The 21,317-nt window shown below is 38.4% G+C and overlaps 1 protein-coding gene across 1 annotated transcript in view; it reads left to right on the top strand.

The window, feature by feature from the left end:
* The window catches only part of DOCK4 (dedicator of cytokinesis 4), a 397,824-nt gene that overhangs the window by 245,727 nt on the left and 130,780 nt on the right, over positions 1-21,317 (top strand). The window contains exons 17-23 of the mRNA XM_054692564.1: positions 6,045-6,201; positions 10,977-11,074; positions 11,187-11,270; positions 11,437-11,537; positions 13,819-13,900; positions 15,203-15,373; positions 19,639-19,831. Of these exons, the coding sequence (XP_054548539.1) occupies positions 6,045-6,201; positions 10,977-11,074; positions 11,187-11,270; positions 11,437-11,537; positions 13,819-13,900; positions 15,203-15,373; positions 19,639-19,831 (886 nt within the window). The remainder of the gene's footprint in view (positions 1-6,044; positions 6,202-10,976; positions 11,075-11,186; positions 11,271-11,436; positions 11,538-13,818; positions 13,901-15,202; positions 15,374-19,638; positions 19,832-21,317) is intronic.

Below are 21,317 nucleotides of genomic sequence, written 5' to 3'. Positions count from 1 at the left end.
TTGATATAACACTTCAGTCTAGGAAATTTAAACCAGAAGCAACTATCCATATCACCTCAGTTTTTCTTGCTTAGCTGTCTAGGGTAGTTCCAGGGCTTTAAAAATTATTATTAGAAAAATCCCATACTGATCTACACATAATAGACCACACACAATATAGTCTGAATATACCTGTACTTTTAAAACTTTTTAAAAGATATTTTAGACTTACAGAGTATTGCAAAAATAGTACAGAAAATTCCCATATACACCCTTTACCCAACTTCTCCTTATGTTAGCATCTTACATAACTATAGCACATGTATTGAAACTAAATTAACCTTGGTACAATACGTTAACACTGAAACTTATTTGTATTTCATAAAGTTTTCCACTAATGTCATTTTTCTGTTGTAGGATTCGGTCCTATGTACCACATTGCATTTAATGGCCATGTCTCCATTACCTGCCTGGTGAGCCTCTGAATCTTTATGACTGAGGCTGAATAACCCTTTTTCCCATAAGGTCTTACCTCCCTTCCCTGGCAGAGCTGACATGCAGGGGTCTTTATCACAGCTTTGTAATCAGCAATAACAGCCAAGTGCAGAGGTCAGGTGTACATTATCTTCAAGAGCAGAGGCTATGCTTATTCTTTGTTACATTCTCTTTTTTTTTATCAACTTGTGTTGATTTTCCATTTGTTTACACAGTTAGATATTGTTGGGGGTACAGCTTCATACCTCAACATGTGCATGTGCTTCACGCACCCTTCACCAAAGCTCCAGTCCCAATATCCCATCACATTGCCACCCCCATCCCTGCCTCTCTTTGGCCCTCCCTTTGGTAATCACTACAGTGTTCACAGAATCTAAGAGTTATTTTTGTTTTCTTTGGTTATTTATATTCAACAAATGAGTGAAACCATACAGTTATTGTCTTTCATTTTGTGACTTATTTCATTTAGTATAATCATTGTGGCCTCAATATTTTTTGTCCCAGAGGCACTATTTCATCTTTTTTAATGGCGGGGTAATATTCCGTTGCGTATGTATACCACGATCTCTCTGTTCGGTTGTCTGTTGATGGGCATTTAGAGTTGATTCCATGTTGCAACTATCATGAGTAATGCTGCTCTGAACATAGGGCCACATAAATCTTTTCATATTTTTATTTTCATAATCTGGGTAAATGCCTGGAGTGGTATTGCTAGGTCATATTGTGTTTCCATGTTTAGTTCTTTAAGGAACCACCTATTGTTTTCTATATATGCTGTACCAATATACTTTCCTATCCCCTTGTGACATTCTCAGTAGAAATTGGAGAATTGGCAAATAGTAGCAATTTAATAAATGTTTTATGGTGACATTAAAGATGGCCTTTCATGTTGAGTCAAGTCCCAAAAAGAAGATACTTTCCCACCACATCATTAAATTATTTTGATTAAGTGATGATCTAGACTTGTAAATGGATTCCCTAACTCACTGTATATTTTAAATCTGATTCTCTACTTCCCACCAATTATAGACCCCTTAATTTGATCATGAATTTCTATACCAGTTGATTTATTAATAAAGTGTTGCCATGCATCTCCCAGTCACACAGCTTGCATTATTGCAAACACTACATTTCTGGCACATTGTTTCTGACTGTGCTTCCCTTCCACATGTCTGAGACAGTGGTCAAAAAAATTACTGGGCCTGATGCACCATTCCCTTCTGTCCCAATTGATTCTAATTCTGGGCGAAGAAATAGATTGTGAGCCAAGCTATATAACCTTAAAGAAGATTGAGACGACTGCTGCCACTGCAAAACCTACATTTTAATTCTTCTCTAAGAGTCTGAGGGGAGCACATCTCTCCTGTCAGATCTGATTTCAGTCCCAAATGTAGTGAAGTAGAGGACTGGTTCTCAGCTCTCTCCTCTTTAATTTGTAGCAAATTAACTCCATGCCATTTTAAGATGACTTGCGCCGATCCCAGCTTATCAAAGCACAGAGAAATGTCCTTTCCTGTGCATAACTTTGTTCTCACAATCCAGTAGCAGCCTCAAGAGACTGTGGTCTTTTGCCTCGTTTCTCCTAGAAAAAATGGCTCAATTCTTGTTCCCTCATCTGTCTCCCAGTGTACATACAGCACAACACCAGTAACCCTTTAGCTGTGTCTGCATCTGCCACAAGACCTCGAGTTCTCTAGATGCACATTGCCTACTCCCTTGCCTCCACTGGATTTGATGGGAAACAGAAATTGACCCTATGCCCAAACCAAAACATTTGTTAGGCAAATGTTCCCCAGAGTACAAGTGATCCATATTTAACCACACATTTGCTTGAGGAGTATAACTGGATTTTACTATGGTGACAAAACCATCTATAACTACATGCAGTGTAGTTTTGTGTGGAGCAGCAGTTTTGTGGTGTTGAGCCTGCAATGCTTGGTCTGGCAGGCTCTCAAATACCCAGCCGCAGCTCTGTTGTACTTGGTATTTCCAATTAAGGCACCAGCAGCACCCTGCCATACTTTACCAGCCTCATTTCTGTGTTCTTCTCTTAAACAGGAGAGTGTTCGTTCCCATTCATTTTTTTCGAGATCATACCCTGATTCAGAATTGCACTCACAGTACAGACTCTTCTCCTACCTGACTGAAAAAATGCCTAAGGAATGTACTGCTAACTTTGCCTCTCCCTGGTTTCTACTAGTGAACTGTATTCTCTCTGAAGAGACTGGAGAACACTTTTAGCTTAAACTCTTGCTGACTGTTGCCCCTATAGTCTCACTTTCAGGAATTCCATTTCCACTCTCCACTGTTCCTCAACCCTGTTCGTTTTCTATATATCTTCTCTCATCAAGTGAATGAACAGATGATCTCTAACTCTTCGGTTCTGTTCCCCAGCGCCTGCGTCATGCCTCATCTGCTCCTATGTACCACTTCTCCCCCCTACTCATGTGATCCCTTTTGCTTCCTGGGTGATTTCAAAGCATGTGAGACTTGTAGACTTATTACATATAAAATTAATCCAGCCCCACGTGCCTCAGACAGACTCAGATGCTAAGATCTGAGGACACCCCACCTCGCCCAGGCTGTGGGAGAAGTGAAGTAAAGCAAGTTTGGTGGCACTGGCCTCGCACGTAACTGGTACAAAAGAAGGCAGCTTGGTCTTCTATTCACAGTGCTAAGGACACAGCCCCGCCATCATATCTTCAGCCACAAAAGTGGTTGGTCTGTGACTAGTAGTAGAACCGAAGAATACATCGAAAAGGAATTTCAAGACTGCATGGGAATCAGGCAATTAGTTAGGAGAAGAGAATTTGAGAGAGGATATCTGGAGAGGCAGAATTCCCATTAATAGATGGAGCATACAAGGCCAGGGCAGAATCCAGCTTCTGGGTAGGATACCTGGAAATAGCTGGGCAGTGACCTGGCTGGGTTTGCAGGAGACTTCAGTTCCAATGGGAAGTGATCATTAGACACGGACAAGTCAGTCTAGGAATGGGAGACCAGAACCTGGTCCTAAACCCATGGACCAGACTGTGCTGTGACTTGCTGTGTCCCAAGCCCTGATTCCAATAAGATCGAGGGGAGGGGACAGTGATCCGGGGCTCCAGAACATTACTTTGACTGAGCACTTTTTTCTGAAGAAGCATTTTAAGTGTTCACTTTAGAATGATTCTCTACACCATATATGTGTGTTTTGTGCACTCATCTGTCTGTGTGAAATAACTCCCAGTAATAAAGAAAGCATTCAGTGGTGTAACTCAGGAAGAGACTCATGGAGGCTATTTATTGTGTTTATTGGTACTGCTTTCCTGGGCAGCTAAAAGCATCCTGTACTACTCAGATTCTGTTTTTCTATACTTGTTAGAAAGGTCTTTCTTAAAGATTTATTATTAAAAATTCATATATATAGTGAAATCACACAAAACTGTCTAGAATAACAGGGAGTCTGTGCTTACACTCCTGCCTGTTATCAGACACTAGCTTCAAAAACATTTAAACAAATTTAAAGGATTAAGATTTGAAATTATACTCAAAAGAATCTAAGATATAATAGCTCCATATTTATCACAAAAAATTTAATTTAAAATCACCTTTATCATTACAATAGCAGAACACAGATAATTCACAATTGAAGAAAACACCATGTTCCCTTACCCAGATGATTTTGTTAGCCCCAGAGGGTATGTCCTTATAGATGTTTTTCTGTATGGGTTATTTTATACAGATTTTATTACTTAAAATGTTTTTAATAGACTGTTTTAGGTTTACAATAAAATTAAGGGGAAGATAACAGATTTCCCACATACTCCCTGACCCCACACATGCACAGCCTCCCTTATAAATATCGTTCACCAAAATGATATACTTTTTAATCATAGATGAACATATATTGATACATCATAATCACTCCAAATTCAGTTTACCATTGGTTCACTCTGGGTGTTTTATGTTCCATGGGTTTGGGCAGATATACCATGATATAAACCCATCATTGTAACATCATACAAAGCATTTTAAATGCCCTGAAAAATCCTCTGTGCAACTCCTATACATCCTTCCCCAACCCTGGGCAACCACTTACTTTTTTATTGTCCTAGTTTTGTTTTTTTCCATTAGTGTCACATAGATAGAATCATGGTGTGAATCCTTCCCAGATTGACTTCTCTCACTTAGCAATATGCATTCAAGTTTTCTCTGTGTATTTTCATGACTTGATAACTCACTTATTTTTAATGATGAGTGGCAGTCTGTTGTCTGGACGTAATGCAGTTTATCTACTCACCTACTGAAGCATATCTTTGTTGCTTCAACCAGTATCTACAGACACAAGTATTATATATACATATAGATGTTTATACAGGCACACTCATATATACATGTATAGCAAATGAAGCAACCAAAATATCCATATATATATATATATATACTTTTTTTTATCAGTGAGTTTTCCAGTCAATAAATTTTTACCTCATCTAGAATATAGTCAATATATAAATTTACAAAAATATTTTTCAGCAAGCTTATTAAAATCCAGGACCATATGTTGCATCTGACTGTCTTTTAAGTTTGGTTTAATCTAGAATGATTCCTTTTTGTACAACTCTAGATCTGATAAGAAAGGGCAGGTATTCTGCAGAGCATGCTGCCTGCTAGATTTGTCTGGTTGTTTCCTGCGGTGGTGTTCAGATGTTGCCGTGTCCCTCGTGTTTGCTCTGATGTGCAAGTTGAATCTGTGGGTGTGAGAGCTTCAGGTTCAGCACCCTTGGCAAGAAGGCACTTAGATGATGATAGTTTCTTCACACTCTCTGATGAATGTGATGAAAAGCCCATCCTCCTGTGTACAGTTATTTTTGCCCGCTTGCCAGTAAGAAGTGATCTGTGTTGCTCCCTTTGTGTCCTAGGAATGTCTAATTCTTCAACAACAATTTTCCTGCTGCTTTTAACATTAACTGACTATCCCTGACAAATCTAATGATTCCATCAGGGTTCTAAAACTAAATTTTTGAAATCTTTGATTCCTTTTATATTTGTTAGCTGGCATTTTCTGTGAAGTAGAGTTCCCTCATAGTGGGACTATGAGATTAGATAGGAATACAGTTTTCTTTAATTGCCAGTTTTCAAGGTCAGGCGTTGTTTACTAGCTGCCTCAGATGAGATGCTGGAAGAATTAAAACATCCTTTTAAAATGCTGTGATCACTATAAAAATGATTTCTTGAGCACTTCCAAATTATCAGACTCTGTGTTAAAGGCTTTATATAATCTGGTTCTTATGACAACACTTGAGGTTTAGAGATAGAAAAGGGAAATCTTGAGTGGTTAAATAACTTGATAAGAGTTACTTGTGTGGGAAGTGACAGAGCTGGAATTCAAACCCGGAACAGTGTGAGTCCAAAACCCATGCTTCTTTCCTTTCATACATTTTTGTTACATTTTACTGAAAAGCCAAATTCTATTTGTAATGCTGTTTGGAATGTTTCCCATTCATAAACACTAGAACTGGAAATTATGATTAATAATTCTCATGATTTCTCTTCCCCTCTCCCTTTTATTTTTTAAATATTTTTGACAGTGTGAAGAAAATACAAATCTTCAGGACACTACCCGCTACCTCAAACTTCCCTTTTCCAAGGGTATTCTCCTTGGGAATAATAACCAAGTCGTGAAGGCCACAAAGGAGTCATTTTGGATAACGTCTTTTCTCTGTTCTACAAAACTCACACAGAATGGTAATATATGATACTCTTTTATTTAAAAACCCTGTACTTAAGTACTCATGTGAATTTTGGTGGGCAAATGCAATGAGCACCAATGTTATATTTAAGAAGTTTGCACTAGAAAATTATTGAGCCTCCTGCTTGTGGTTCCCAATAAAAGAAAACAATTGTTACCCAATGATCTGATAAATGCTTGTAATTTAAGGACTTCAAAATTATCCCAGTATTGGAACAAATATATAACTCTTCGAGTAGATATCAAAGCCCAGTTGCTTAAGAAAAAGAAAAAGGCAAGGAATACCACCACCATAATCTGTTTCATAGTATTGTAGACAGTACTTATTGCAGGCTTTAGAATAAAGTCCCTTTTTATTTAATTAGATAGATACTGCTTTTCTAACATTCCTTTGGATGTCAGTGATTGTTTAGCAAGTTATGATTAATAAAGCAAGATCTTATCGTTGATAAGTTGTCATAAAAACATCATCTATAATGAAGAAATAAATAAAGCGTTTTTGAATTCATGAAAACATTGCTGCCATGTAAGACTTCTCACCAGCATCCCGGACACTATGTTAATAAGTCAGACTTATTAATGTTGAGGAGAATCACTTCATAATAAGGTGTTGTGTCTAAAAAAATGCTCTTTTGCCTGAACATTTGTAAGTTTTATTATTTTTCTTCTGTGTCATAGAATAACATCTGTGGTAGGGAATGTTTTTGTTTCTCCTAGAATATCACATCAGAAAAGAAGCAAAATGTAGCTCTACAAGATTGAGCAATTGTAAAATACCTCTTGATTTCTCATGCATTGCTACTATATTTATATAGGACATCATTGGCAAATGATTTTCTCACATTTATACGAGTTTGTGTTTCTCCCCTTCCCAAAGTATTTTGGACTAAGATTTTTTTTTAAATCAACTGCATAATTTATTTTTAGTAAATTTGATTGAAAGGAGCTATCACCAAGTTATGTTAGCTTATACCTGTTTTTATTACTATTTCAGGGATAGTGATTTTACTGCAGTAAAACCCACGTTGGCATAACTCTGTACTGATCTTAAAACATTAATCAAACTCAGATATTTTTTTGTGTGCCTGTGGAAGTTATGAAGATAATAAAATCATCCTGTTATTGACTCCTTTAGACAGAATTTATATTTGTCTTGTGTATATTCAGTGTCTGTTGTGGAGCCTAAATGTACACTTAAGTAATGCCTCCAGAAGAATATTTTCAGGTTGTGCTAGTTAGTACATTGTTGTAATATTGATTACTACAAATTTATTGGCTTAAACCAACAAAAATGTATTATCTTGGCAGTCAAAAGTCTGAATTCAGTTTCACTGACCAAAGTCAAGGTTTGAATAAGTTTGTATTCCTTCTAGACAACTCTCAAGAGAATCCTTTTTTAAAAATTTTCTAGCTGCTAGGGACCACCTGTGTTTGCTGGCTTCTGACTTGTTCTCTGTCTTCAAAGTCAGCTGCATAGCATCTTCCAATCTCTCTGACTCTGCCCATCTTGCATCTTTTGAGGACTCTAGTGATTACATTAGACCCCATGGAAAATCTGAGATAATCTACCTCTTTTAAAGTCTTGTTCTTATCCCATCTGTACAATCTCTTTTGCCATATAAGGTCTACCTTTTGCCATATAAGGTCTGCCATATAGAGTCTACCAAGACTCTAGGATATCCCATTAACATCTTTGGGGACCAAAGTAAGTAAATGAATCTAACAAAGGATTTTCTGCCATGAAAATATTTGGCCCTGCATCCTTGATGTATTTTTTTAGTTCTAGTGTTTAAGGTGTCAGAACATAAAACAGCCAAATTGTGAAAATTTAGACGTGTCTACTTTGTAAAAGCAGAACACACTTCAGGTAAATAGGGTTAAGTAGTATTCATGATGTCATTATATTAAACATCTCATTATATGTAAGGCGATGCTTGGCTCATTTTTTTGGAGGCTGATAAATACTTAATTATCATTTGACTTTGATAAACCTTGTCAGTGTAAGACAGCTCAAAATGAGCCAGGAAATGAATAGTGTGTTTCAAAGAGATGGGAAAGCAAAGAAGAATTAGTTGATCTGTCTAAAATTTACATGCTAGACACACATCTCTGTGTAGAAGTAATCCAGTTCCAAATTGGAGTTAAATTACTTTGTATTCATTTTACTTCACTTGGAAAATACACAAATCTCATTTCCATTACAATTGTGCATTCAGTAAGTGATGTGGTCTTTAGGAACAGTTTTCTACAGCAGATTTGCATTTCCAGATCCCTAAAATGTGTTTATTTGCACCCTCTCTTTGTTGTTCTTACATAGTATACCAAGACTGAGCCACTCTACTGGACATGTGTGATTGCCAGATCAAGTAGTTATTTTAAGCTCCTTAAAAGTAGGAATCAAGAAAGAAATAATTTTGCTTCTTTTTTAGCATACTTGGACAACAAAACACAGCTTTTTTAAAAATTTAAGAAAAAATGAAAACAACACTTTAAGAGTTGTACAGTTTTACTGAATTGCCTGCACCCCCTTCTCCAAATAATGGGTGGTTCGGTCAATCTGTTCCTAAAATTGTCATTAAGCAAAAAGAGATAAACATCATATCATCCACCTATTTCATAGCTCTTTGTAGCTAGGTATACAATATGCAATTAATAAATGTATATTAAATGAATATATAAAATTCATTGGAATCTATAAAACTTTCAGTGGTAGGTCATAGCTGCTAATTTGCAATGCTTATATCTTCAAATAACTAAAATAGAGAACTAGGAGAAGACAGTTTTGACTTAAATCTGATTACTTTGTATACATGATTCAGTGTGTCCAGACATATTGCCTTACTCCTCTGTTGCCCCATATGAAAAGTCTATAGATTCATCAGATTTCTTGCAGGAAAGTAGAACAGTCCCAACCTTATCTGATAGTTTGGACCACTTTCATCTGTTGTCCAGCTCTGCCGATGAAAGTCCTACCTCTGGCTCCCCACTCTGGCCTCTCATGGTGCCACTGTGCCCAGCAGAGCCATCTCTCTCCATTCTTCAACTGGGCAGTGCCTGGACACCTCACTCTCAAGGGCAAGGAAAGAATCGAGAAGACAGACTGAGTGAGAGCTGGAATGGAGGTGGAGTGGGAAGTGAAAAGTGAATGCCAGGGAAAGAGGCATAGGGGAATTACAAAAGATGAGATGCCAGAGAAGGCAGGCATCCTGAAGTTAGATGCAGGAAGTAGGAAGTAGGTAGGCGGGAGGCAGCAAACAGACTGGGAGGATAATGCAGTACTGCCTCTGCCCCTGTGGAAATATCTAATCGTCTAAATATAACCAATCATTTTTAAAAAGGTTTCAATCATGCCTCCAGGATGTCTGAGTTAAACATGAATATTAAATATTTTCAGGTTTTTCTGTTATGAAAACTGTATAAATCTTTTTCCAAGCCAGTATTTTTTAAATTCCCTCATTTTTCTAAGTCTAAATCATCCTCCGCTGGTTATCCCTGTTTGAGATAAGCATTGCTATTTACTACTAAATTTCTTACCATTAATGCCTTGTTGAATCTTTTTTCTTGACTGTGTCTTCGGTGGAAGTGGCTTCTCTTTCTTCTTAGAGTTTGTATTTTTTCCCTCATATCTCTTTAATATGTCACGTTTGCATATTTTAAATAGTCTTTTCTTTGTTTCTATGTTGGTCTTTGTATTTCAGCAAGTTCTATTTGGGTTTCTCCTGCAACAAACGTGTTGAAGTGGAGTTTTAACTGTTAAGCCTGGAAAATCCATTCCCTGGCTTTTCTCTTGTATTCCTTCTAGACAACTCTCTTGGGCAGTGTACAGTCTCAGCCCCACTGGGCATGGTAAGGCCAGCCCTGCCAGGCCCCCGGCCTGTGCACTTCCCACCTTCTGCAGCCTAGTTAGCTCTTTTTCATTGGCCTCCAGATGACACCATCTCTTGCTCCCTTTGGAGACTAGTGGAGCTGGATAGCATCATCAGACTTTTTAAATTCTTCCCAGTAAAGACAAGGGAAGGATTTGTTCCCTCTTCAGATAACCCTGCTAGATTCGTAGTCTCTGTGTTGGCACTTGAGGGGGGAGAGAAAATTGAAGAGCTGGGCCCTGTGCTTGCGCAGGATCTAGGGTGGAAGACAGAGCCTGGGACCTGGCCCTTGGGTCTGAGGGCTCACTCCGTGATCTTATGATTAACTAGACTTGGCAGTTGGTGCAGGGATCTCCTAGCCCTGCCAGGGTTGGGTCACATTATCAAGAAGATCTTCATTACCAGATGGAATAGGTTGCCAAGAAGAGTGCTATGTGCTAGAGGCAGAAATAAAATGAAGTATGTTCATAGTCCTCAAGAAACTTGACTTTTCTAGGAGAAGGTAGAAAATCCTTCATGTAGGTATCAACTGCCTGCTCTATGCCTACTCTGTTCTGGGTCCTGGGAATACCATAGGACCAAGCTTAGCATGTGTGGCTTTTTCCCTCTTAGTGTACAGTCCAGTGGGGCATATAGATGACAAACCTTAATAGTGAGAGAAGTGCTATTGTGAGGTAGAAGCACATAGCAGGGACAGTTATCAAGTCAAGAGCATTGGGAAGGAGGAAATACACTGTAATAAATACCATCTTAGAGGGTAAGTCATAGTCTGGGGGAGCCCACAGCTTGGATAACCAGGAGGGCTCAACAACATGTTATAGAATTCAGCTTTTACCCTTAGAGCTCCTTCACATGAAAGGCTATTCTCCATTAAGGCAATTAATCTTCCTCTTCTGTTTGGAAAGGTGATATGCTTGATCTTTTGAAATGGAGAACCCACCCAGACAAGATCACAGGCTGTCTCTCTAAATTAAAAGAAATCGACGGCTCGGAGATAGTAAAGGTATATGCTCTATTATTATCCCTCTACTGGCAGTTCCTAGAATACAGACTATTTGGAGGGCAAGAATAGTTGGTAATTTAATTTATTCATTTACTTTTACTTTCTTTAACAGTTTCTGCAAGATACACTGGATACCTTATTTGGAATTTTAGATGAAAATTCCCAAAAATATGGGTCTAAAGTGTTTGATTCTTTGGTGAGTTTAAATTCACTGTAATTACCCCTGAACAATTTTGTCTCTCAATTTTAACTTCCATAGAACTATTTCAGAAATGTGCACTTACAGCATAAGAGTTCACTTAAAAAGAATTTTTAAAATCTCTGTTTGCATTTGGTTTTAAAAAGCTCAATTTTCTTTTTAGGTTCACATAATAAATTTGCTACAAGATAGCAAATTTCATCATTTTAAACCGGTAATGGACACTTACATTGAGAGTCATTTTGCTGGGGCACTTGCATACAGGTAAGACCCGTTATCTTGTAATTGGTTTAGAAGCAGTTCCTTTTGAGCTTCTCTAAGCAGAACCAGTTGTATAGTAGCATTTAAAGGAAATTTAGGAAGAAAAGAAGTATAACAACTGAAGTATCTCTTGAGACACAATCTTCTCTACTCACTTGCCTTTTTTTTAATGGCTAAAACTTTGATGAAAAGAAAGAGGTAAAAATGAACAATGTGAAGTGTTATCTCTATTTCACTCAATACTCTGGTCTAAAATGCCTAGTTATTTTAATTTGCTAAGAGCTCCATTTAATCACCAACCACACTTCTTGATGATTCCAGATATAGTGCTAAGAAAGAAATATGAAGGAAAACAGCCTTTGCCATTTTAAAGTCATTCATTCATTCATTCATTCATCTGTTAATACTTAGAGTCACCTGCGTGCTGGGTATTATGCTTGTGCTAATAATGTGAAGTTCTGGCCCTGAGCTACAAGCAATTCAGCTGTTGGTTTCTACCTTTTGACAACACCGGCTCCTTAACTGCTTATCCTTTCCTATAAGCTCAGGTTATGCAAGCAAGGCTAAAAGTGAATGCATAATGAAATATTTGAACTAATACCAGACTACATGTTTCCTATTTGATAATTGCTAGAAAGGCAACAGCTTAGCTTCTCTTTTATCTTACACTTAGCATCTACATGGTCTTTGTCCTTGTTTAACTCTAGCTCTGGAATGTACCCTAAATTTCTGTCTCCCATTCCAAATACGGTTATTGATATCCCTGCCCATGATTTTTATCTTAAGCACCTATGAGATATGTACATGCACAATCATCTAGTCCCAGGAGCATGTTAGAAAAAGAGCATAGAATTTTACTCTTTCCCCCATCTATGTGATATATAAAAGATAGTGGTAATCAGATAAGCATTTGATTCTTTTAACTTGGATATGCCCTATCATTGCATGTTAAGATGCTGTTTTCACAAAACCTGATCCTCATCAGCATGATTTTTTCTGGAGTGTGAAATGTAACAGCAGGGATCGTTTTGAAATGTTGGCCTACCTCTGTCACTTGGCCTAACAAATTGGGCCATGGAGTGAGAAGTTCTTAGCTTCCTACTGAAGTTGTCACTGGAAGCTAGAGGACAAGGGTGTGATTTCTAACACTTCAGGTTGATAATGAAGTAGGAAAATCAGTTCTAACAAGACAAATAAGACCTGTGGAATCTTCTCAGAATGTGAGTGATCAGAAACCCACTGACATGTCTTTCAAATAGTTCTCCCAACAGCATCTACCTGCTGGCCTAAACATGCATTCTTCTTACCCGAGACCAACAGAAACTTTTTTAAAAATTGCTGTTTTGTAGAAACTGAGAACTGGCCAGAGTTAAAGGTAGTAAAAGTATAACTTTGAGAATTGTGGGAGTTTTTAATTCAATTTTTGAATTGACTTTTTGGAAATTCTTTTAAGACACATGTTCCAAGTAAGCTTTTTCTTCTTACAACACAGAGTATTGTCTTGACAAGTCCACATGGGGGTCTAGTTTGAAGTGAGGGTTGTTGTCATCAACCCCTTGTAACACCCTTTTTTGCCTCCAGCTGAGTATTTCACCCAATGAATATTCTTTTCACTGGAGGAAAAAAGTCTGAATTAGCAGTTATCCAAGTCTGATTAGAACAGTCCTACTTCCAACCACTTCTTCACCAGAATCCTTTCCTCTGATATTTGTGTTCACCCACTTGAAAGCATTACCAGAACCAGCAGGAACAATAGAATAGGTCCAGACTGAGAGGAGTCTCAGTGGGAAAGAAGAAACTCTCTCTCTTCAGCTTCAAAAAAGGGTAATATTGGGCCTCCCTGGGATACAAGGGGTTAAGACGCAACCTATGAAACTATCCATAGCCACTGCAGCATGAGTTCGATCCCCAGCCAGGGTCTATCCACATGGCGCAGCAGACCTCTCCTGACTAGCCTGCTGTTCCCCTCAGCAGTGTATTTCAGTCAATTTGCCTGTTCTGTTCCCTGCTCTGTCTCTGGTGAATTCTTTCCCCCCACCACACACACACACCTCTGGCCTGTACTCTAGTTCTTGTATACATAAATAAATAAATCTTTAAAAGGAGGTAATATTATTGATATACAGACTATGTGTATTTATTACATTACAGCAGTTTGACAGAAAAATGTGAGAAATAATTGGAAAAGAAGCCTCCTCATGACGAAAATAAGTGTTTGATATATTGGCATTTAATTGAGAAATAGACCAATTCTACCTTCTGTACATTCTTCCCTGCATTTTAGAGATCTCATCAAAGTGCTGAAGTGGTATGTGGACAGGATAACGGAAGCGGAGCGGCAAGAGCACATCCAAGAGGTGTTGAAGGTAATAACACATTGTCCGGAACAGATAATGTCGTTGGACAGAACTGTTGCATAGAGGGGCCTAAACTAATTGGTTTCCTCCAGACAGCCAGTAATTGGTGATGATATAGCACTGACATTCCAATTCAAAGATCTTAATCAGTTTATGACTGTTCCAGAGCTGATGAAATTTGACAGGAAATTTGCCAGACTCACTCATTGGAACCTGTTCGGGATACAATCTGCTTCTGTGGGCTCTAGGGTACTTGAAGTTTAGGACTAAGACCAAGGAGGTTTTCTGAGAGAGGGGTCAGCAGTTACTGGGTCTTGACTCAGCCACCCTGACAGAGGCCATCTGAGAACCATTTTCTTAAATTTTATAGCAGAGTATGGTGGCTTAGCAGGGGTCACACTGAGGAAACCTGAGGTTTTGCTGGGTATTATGGTTTAACACTGCTCATGTCTCTGGGCCCTATGTGCTTAGTGCAATATGGAGATGTAAATACCTTACTTGCAAGCATGTTCTAAAAAAATCTAGTTCTTAATGGAATTGCCTAGTAGCTGCCCATGTAATTTTCTGATTCCTGTGTTGAATTGCACCCTAGGTGATTTCAGTAGATAAAAGCAGACAACTGTATGTTTTAAAGCACAAGCTATTTGTTAATTATAAATTTACCATTTTGGTCTGATTAAAGGTAAACTAAGTGGCAAGAATACCTACCTATAAAGCAATATCATTTTGAAAAGCAGAGAATTATCTCCTTGTTGACTGAAGTTAAAAACCATCTGAAGATCTCAAACACTTTGTTTATAACTCTCAAGAATTACATAAAAATTTATATTACTGTAAATTTTCTCTCATTAGGTATCAGAGAAAGATGTCTCTTCCCCTGCTAATAAATACAGTTCAGAAATCTCATGGGGCCTTAGTGTTTCAATCATAATTTTAAAATGTACTATTGTATCATGTTTTTTGTGTTTTTTTTAAAGATTTATTTATTTATTTATACAAGCGCTGGGTACAGTCAGAAGCGTGGGAGGGTGAGAGAATTCACCAGAGCCAGAGCCGGGAACAGAACAGGCAGACTGACGAAATACATTGCTGAGGGGAGCAGCAGGCGTGGCAGGAGAGGTCTGTCACGCAAAGTGGGACCCTCGCTGGCGGCTGGGGATCAAACCAGCGCTGCAGAGGCTGCGGGCAGCTTTGCAGCCCAGCGCTCAACCGCTGCGTCACCAGGGGAGGCCCTGTATCACGGTTTTTATCCTTGTTAAATAAGTACTCTTGGTCTCCTTTGAAACTGACTTTATAATTGTTTGTTTTAAGGCACAAGAATATATTTTTAAGTATATAGTTCAATCTCGGAGGCTCTTCTCCCTTGCCACTGGTGGACAAAATGAAGAGGAGTTTCGCTGTTGCATCCAGGAGCTGTTAATGTCGGTGCGTTTCTTTCTTTCTCAAGAGAGCAAAGGATCTGGAGCACTGTCTCAATCACAGGTAATTTTTCTTCATCTGTGCTGAATAGAAGAAAAATAAGTCTTGTTTATTTATTTTTCTGTATCAGCTTGATTTTTTTTTTTTCCACGAGAAATTCATAGTTCCAGTTCAGAAGTGTAGCTTAGCTGCCTAGACTTAAAAAGTACCCCAGCTTCTAGTGCTAGCAGAGCCTGGGCTGCTTTCCTCAGGCCGCCCTCACTCTGAGGGAGAGTCTTTTGGTTCCTTAGCCTGCACTCCAGTAGGTGTTCACCTACTGATGATTAGATGCTCTGTCACTGCCAGCCTTGGGGAAGGAATTAGGCTAGAGCCAATGTATTGAAGTTGTTTTCCCCACGCTTTGCACTGCACTTTAATCTGTCAATTTGAGAGTCATTGTATTGGACTCAACTAAACTGTGTGTTATTTTGTGTTATTTAACTTGATTCTAATCTTCCCAGGACTGATCTTATATAACCAATGCTGAGCAACTGCTGCCAAATACTATTACCGGGAGTAGTTCCACATGTTTTCCGTTAAGAACAGGAACCTTGTCCACTTTCCAAATAGCATGGCCTTGAACATGGTCTGAGAGTTTATTCTGAATATCTTTCTCTACACTGTCTTAATCCTTTTTGTACAGTTTTAATTCTAATAACTTGGTTAAAAGTCAGTCAGATTGGGAAGCAGCTTTTTGCTGTCGTTCCCTGGAGATTAGAGGCTTATTAAGAATTGGGACATAAAATGGGAGATAGGAAGAAAAAGTAGGTTCCAAAATGATTGTTATAATTCAGTGCCATTTGCAAGTTGAAAGGAATAATACATAGTGATAAAACACCAGAAATGTAGCAGTCTTCCGATAATAGTGCCATGCTTTTCTGATTCTTTGGAAGCTGTTCTTGTTACTCTCTTCTTGCAGAAGTGAACTGATCTTCCATCTGGGCCAGGATACACTTCAGGCCTTTTAATGTTATTTTGACCTCTGTCTTCAGTGTTGCAATAGCTGCACTTTAGGAATTTGCCAGAGTCCTCAATGTCAGATTGCCTATAGCCAAACCCTGCTCTCAGCAGTTGATATTTGAAAAGGATAATCCAACAAGTTAGTTTGTATTCCTTTAGATCAAATTTCTCAGAAGTTTGATATTTCTACAAAAGCTATTGAAAATTTAAGTTTTCATTTTGAGATTTTTTTTTCTTTTTAATTGTTGTCAGTTACAGGAATAAAACGGATTGAGTTCACATCAGAAAAATATTTTCTTACCCTTAGGAGTAACCTCAAGTTGTGATTTTTCACTGATATGCCTTCACAGAGATTTAAGAGAATTTTTCCGTCTTTAAATTCTGAGAACTATTCATTTACCTTAGTTTTGTTTCCACTAAACCTAGCAGTCCTCTGAGATGCCTGGGGCTGCTCAGGTACAGGTATAGAGCCTCTCTCCTTTCATCTGTTTACTGTAGTGGCTTCCTCTGCTCTTGATGTCTAAGTTCTATTTAATCAAGTTAGTGAAACAACTTTAGCACCTTCCAAGAATCATATTTAATCTGTCTTTTTCTGCTCCTAGCTTCTCATTAGGAGGTAATATATAAAAGGTATACAGAAAGTTTCTATCTTCATAAACTCTGTTGAAGTCATTCTCTATTATTTTGTATAGTATCCCTTGTAGATTTTGGTGTGAAAATTGTATTTTAGTTTGATGCTAAGAAAAAATTCATATAAAATGACCAGGTGCTTGGTTGTCTGCATAAGTAGGAGGCTTTGTGTCTCTGTTTATAGAGACAAGGAGAATGCTATGCACTTCTACCCATTTCAGGTTCTTTTTTGACCCTATACCTTCATAGCTCTCTCTTCCAAGAAGAAAGGTTCCACTAATCTGATTGAGTGTTACTTGTCAATTGGTATATAACAAAGGAAGATATACTTAATAACTTAAAATAATACCCATTTATTAACTCATAGTTCTGTAGGTCAGAGGCTTGGTTAGAATTTTTCTTCTGGTCTGCTGTAGCCAAAATCAAAGTATTGGGTTTGATGGCTTATGTCATGGCTCTGGGGAAGCATTTACTTTCAAGATCTTTTAAACTTTTAGCAGAAATTCAGTTCCCTTGTGTTTGTATGGGTTAGATTCCCATTTCCTTGTGGCTATCATTTTGGGGTAGGGGAAAAGAAGGGAGCCCTCAGTTTCCAGAGGCCACCTCATTCCTAAGTGACCTCTCTATCATCAAAGCCAGCAACAGTATGTCCTTCTCATCTCCAAATCTCTCTGGTTTTGCCCGTCACAAGCCAGAGAAAAACTCCTATTTTAAGGGCTAATGTGATTAGGTCACACACATCTGGATGATTTTAAGATCAACTCACTAGTAGATGATATCTGTAAGGTCCTTTTTGCCAAGTAATATAACCTAACCATGGGACAAAGGTATTGGAGATCATCTCAAACTCTGCTATCTCCAGAACCAAGATATCCATTGGTCCAAGTTTTACTAGTAGGCTTCCTAAAAGCGAGAAACCCAGTTAACTTGCTCTGTTTTCCATATGGAATGCATCTCAGGGCACATCCTGTCTCCTGGAGGCAGAACATCCATGCTAGCAACCTTTCATGTTGGATCAGGGGACACCCTCCACATATCTGGCCATCCTGGTCCTAGGAGAGGCTTATTTAGTCATCCTGGCCTAACGCCAGGTCGCAATGACTCTGTCTTTGAGGGCCCTGTCCTGGGCAGGACTGCTGGATGACTGAGCGCTGTGGTGTGGCTCCTGGTTTCACATTCGGTAGATTGATCCCACCATAGGAACCTAAGACAAGAAAAGGAATGACAGGAATTGATGCCCAAGACTCTAGCTCAAATTTCTAATGATTATCTTTGTCTCTTTATCCAGTCTATCAGGAAGGCCACAACACAATTGTACTTTCATTTTATCATTGGTTCAGATGTCTGGTTACAACTCTCTGCCCTCATGAGAAAGTGTTAATTCCTTTATCCTTTTTAAATCTGGATGTGGCACTGCAGGCACATTCAAATGCTTTTTTGAAGGAAAGAGGTATAAATAAAAAAATTAATAAATAAATGAAAGAATTCCTGAAGAAAACTTAGTTGACTTTTCAGTAATCAGAAAGCTGGGTTCACTTTATTTTTTTAAACTTCACTGTATGACTCAGCCTTTTGCAGAGTGAAATGAAGGTTACATAAATACAGTCTTTAATAAGACATACTAAGTTATTCATTTTAAACTCATTCAAATGAATCTAAGTTTTAAGAGTCAAGGAGAACATGGCTGTTAGCCATAGCACCTTAAGCTTTTTGATGGCTCTGGTAGCAAAAGCAGATCTTCCCTCTTTGAGATGTTTTTGCTGCTGCTCTGTAAGTAAATACCCAAACCCACAAATTTGAATTGGATTCTGTATTTGAATCAACAGCAGCACATATTGACTCAGTCTGTTTTCTGCTGGTGTCAGACCTCACTGGCTCTGAGCATATTTCAAGTATGTGCCTCCTGGTAGAACTCAGGCTGGTGGACCTTTCTTTCCCTTGTCCTTCTTTTGTGGAATTTTAAAAGAATGAATTTGTTTCACCTCTTACTCTTGCTGTTAGCTTCATTTTTTTCCCTTATAAGATGATTATCAGGTTTCTTTATGTGAAGAATATTGTGCTTAGTACATAGTTTTAAGTTTACACTAAATCTTGAAGCAACCAAAGGGATTGTTCCAATGATCTTTTCATTTTACAAATGTTGAAGCTGAAACTAAGGGGGCTAAAATGACTTATTCAAGGGTCATACAGTGATTAGAAGCAAAGCTAGGCTATGTATTATCTAGATCTTCCAATGCCCTGTTATGCTTTTTTTTCTTTCGTCATAAATTGAGTGCCTTAGGGAATTAACGTGTTTGGTTTCTTAAAGGTAAGTGAGATTTAAATAAGCACTTAAGAAAACGCCTCAAAAAGAAATGTAATCTAAATCACTACTTTCTAGTTCTGGTTTGGGCATTCTTTTCATTTGATCATGCTGTAATTTGCTGAATCTGTGTTATTTTTGCCAATTGTCTTGCTACTGTTAGTGATTATCTAGAATTTCCCAATTTTGATTATGTTGCACTTTACACATGTCAAAAAATTATCCTGTTTTGCTGCACTTTCTAAAGAAAATTTGCTCTATGAGCTGTAGGTGCCAGAAATATCTTGCATGCATATTCTTACCATTCAAAAATATTTTTCAGTCTCAAATTCATTGACATTTTACAACTAATTTCTCATGACCTATCTGGGCTTGATATAAATTTCTTCTTTTTAAGGCCGTGTTTCTGAGCTCCTTCCCAGCTGTGTACTCAGAGCTGTTGAAGCTCTTTGATGTCCGAGAAGTGGCCAACTTAGTCCAGGACACGCTGGGCAGTCTGCCAACCATTGTGCACGTGGACGATTCCCTGCAGGCTGTGAAGCTGCAGTGCATTGGCAAAACTGTGGAAAGCCAGCTTTACACCAACCCAGGTAGGGTGGGGAGGTTCTTGGGTGAAACTGTCTCTAGAAAGCCAGTACTTATATCCTGTAAATTATAGGTCAGCAGAAGCAACTACAAAATAGAAACAGAAAACCTTTTGAAAAGCATTGTATATTTGGGTGGTAGAATGTATTTATTAAGTAGCCCCAAATACAAAAATATGGCTATTAAAATTTGATTTCTAGAAAGAATAAAAACCCTGATGATTAAATTATTCATTCTAATCACAAGTAGCTGTGGTGTAAGATGTGCTTTTTTTCTTCTTATAATTGTGTTTTTTTAATGTTCCTTGTTGATTATTGATGCTCAGTTTCTTGTTGATTATTGATGCTCAGTAGGTGGTAGAGAAATCAGGACTAAAGAGATAGAAAGAGAATCTGCCAGGGTCTAGGAGAAAGATATCGGGTCTTTGTGAGATATAATATAATCATTTATTGAGTTGGGATGGAAGAATTCAAGGGATCCAGGGAAAACGGACCCTGGAGGGTGTATGCCAGTGGCCTGGAGGAGAGATCTGGAGCCAAATTTGAGAGATTGGTGAGCACAACACTGAGGTTAGGGAGAAAGAAGAGGTGAAGGGGAAACTTACTTCTTGTGTTATGCAGAATGCTATCTGCAGAGGGTAATGGTAAAAAAGCGTAAACCAGGCATCCCTGTTGGCGCAAGGGGTTAAGCACCGCACTATGAAGCAATCTGCAGCCTCTGCGGCACGAGTTCAATCCCCTAGCTGGCCAAGGAGCAACCCACACGGCACAGCAGACCTCTCCTGTCTTGCCCATTGCTCCTCTCAGCAGTGTATTTCATTTAGTCTGTCTGTTCTGTTCCCCACTCTGTCTCTGGTGAATCCTCTCACCCTCCCCCAGCATCTCTGGCCTGTACCCCAGCTCTTGTATGCATAAATAAGTAAATCTTTGCTGCACCTCCCCCTGCAGTGACCTTTGGGCTAATGGCTTTCCCCACGGTCCCTAGGTCTGGCTGGGCAAGGAACCAGTGCCCAGGGGGAGAACAGCAAAACTCCCTGAAGCAGGGGGAGAACAGCAAACTCCCTGAAGACATAGATAAGACAGATACCTATCAAAAGATAACGACCACCAGGAGCCACCACAATAATGCTGACCAAAAGGAGCTTTATCTAGTCTCCTCAAACCTGCAAACTTTATCCCTTCACTCTCTTTCTAAAACTTCTTCCTTCTCTTCTATAAAGGTCTTTGATTGCTAAATTAAAGAAACATGTGAAATCTAGTAACAAGAATGAGTCAAATGAAACACCACTAAACCTTGTGTAACAACAAAATTGTTAGTTCAATAATTGCTATGTTATATGTTAAAATTCCTTAGCTTTGATCCTTAATGAAAAAATGTTATTACATAAAAAAATAATAAGTCCACCTGTTATAATTAATAATGATTAAGGAATTTAGTGGTTAGCTAGGAGAAAATGTAATTATATAAAACAAAAGACAAAATTAATAGCCT

This window comes from Talpa occidentalis, unplaced genomic scaffold, assembly GCF_014898055.3.
Source record: "Talpa occidentalis isolate TD23 unplaced genomic scaffold, MPIMG_talOcc4v2.1, whole genome shotgun sequence".
Lineage (NCBI taxonomy): Eukaryota > Metazoa > Chordata > Mammalia > Eulipotyphla > Talpidae > Talpa > Talpa occidentalis.
The sequence above is the reverse complement of the archived record's forward strand: the minus strand, read 5'-3'. Positions and strand labels throughout refer to the sequence as shown.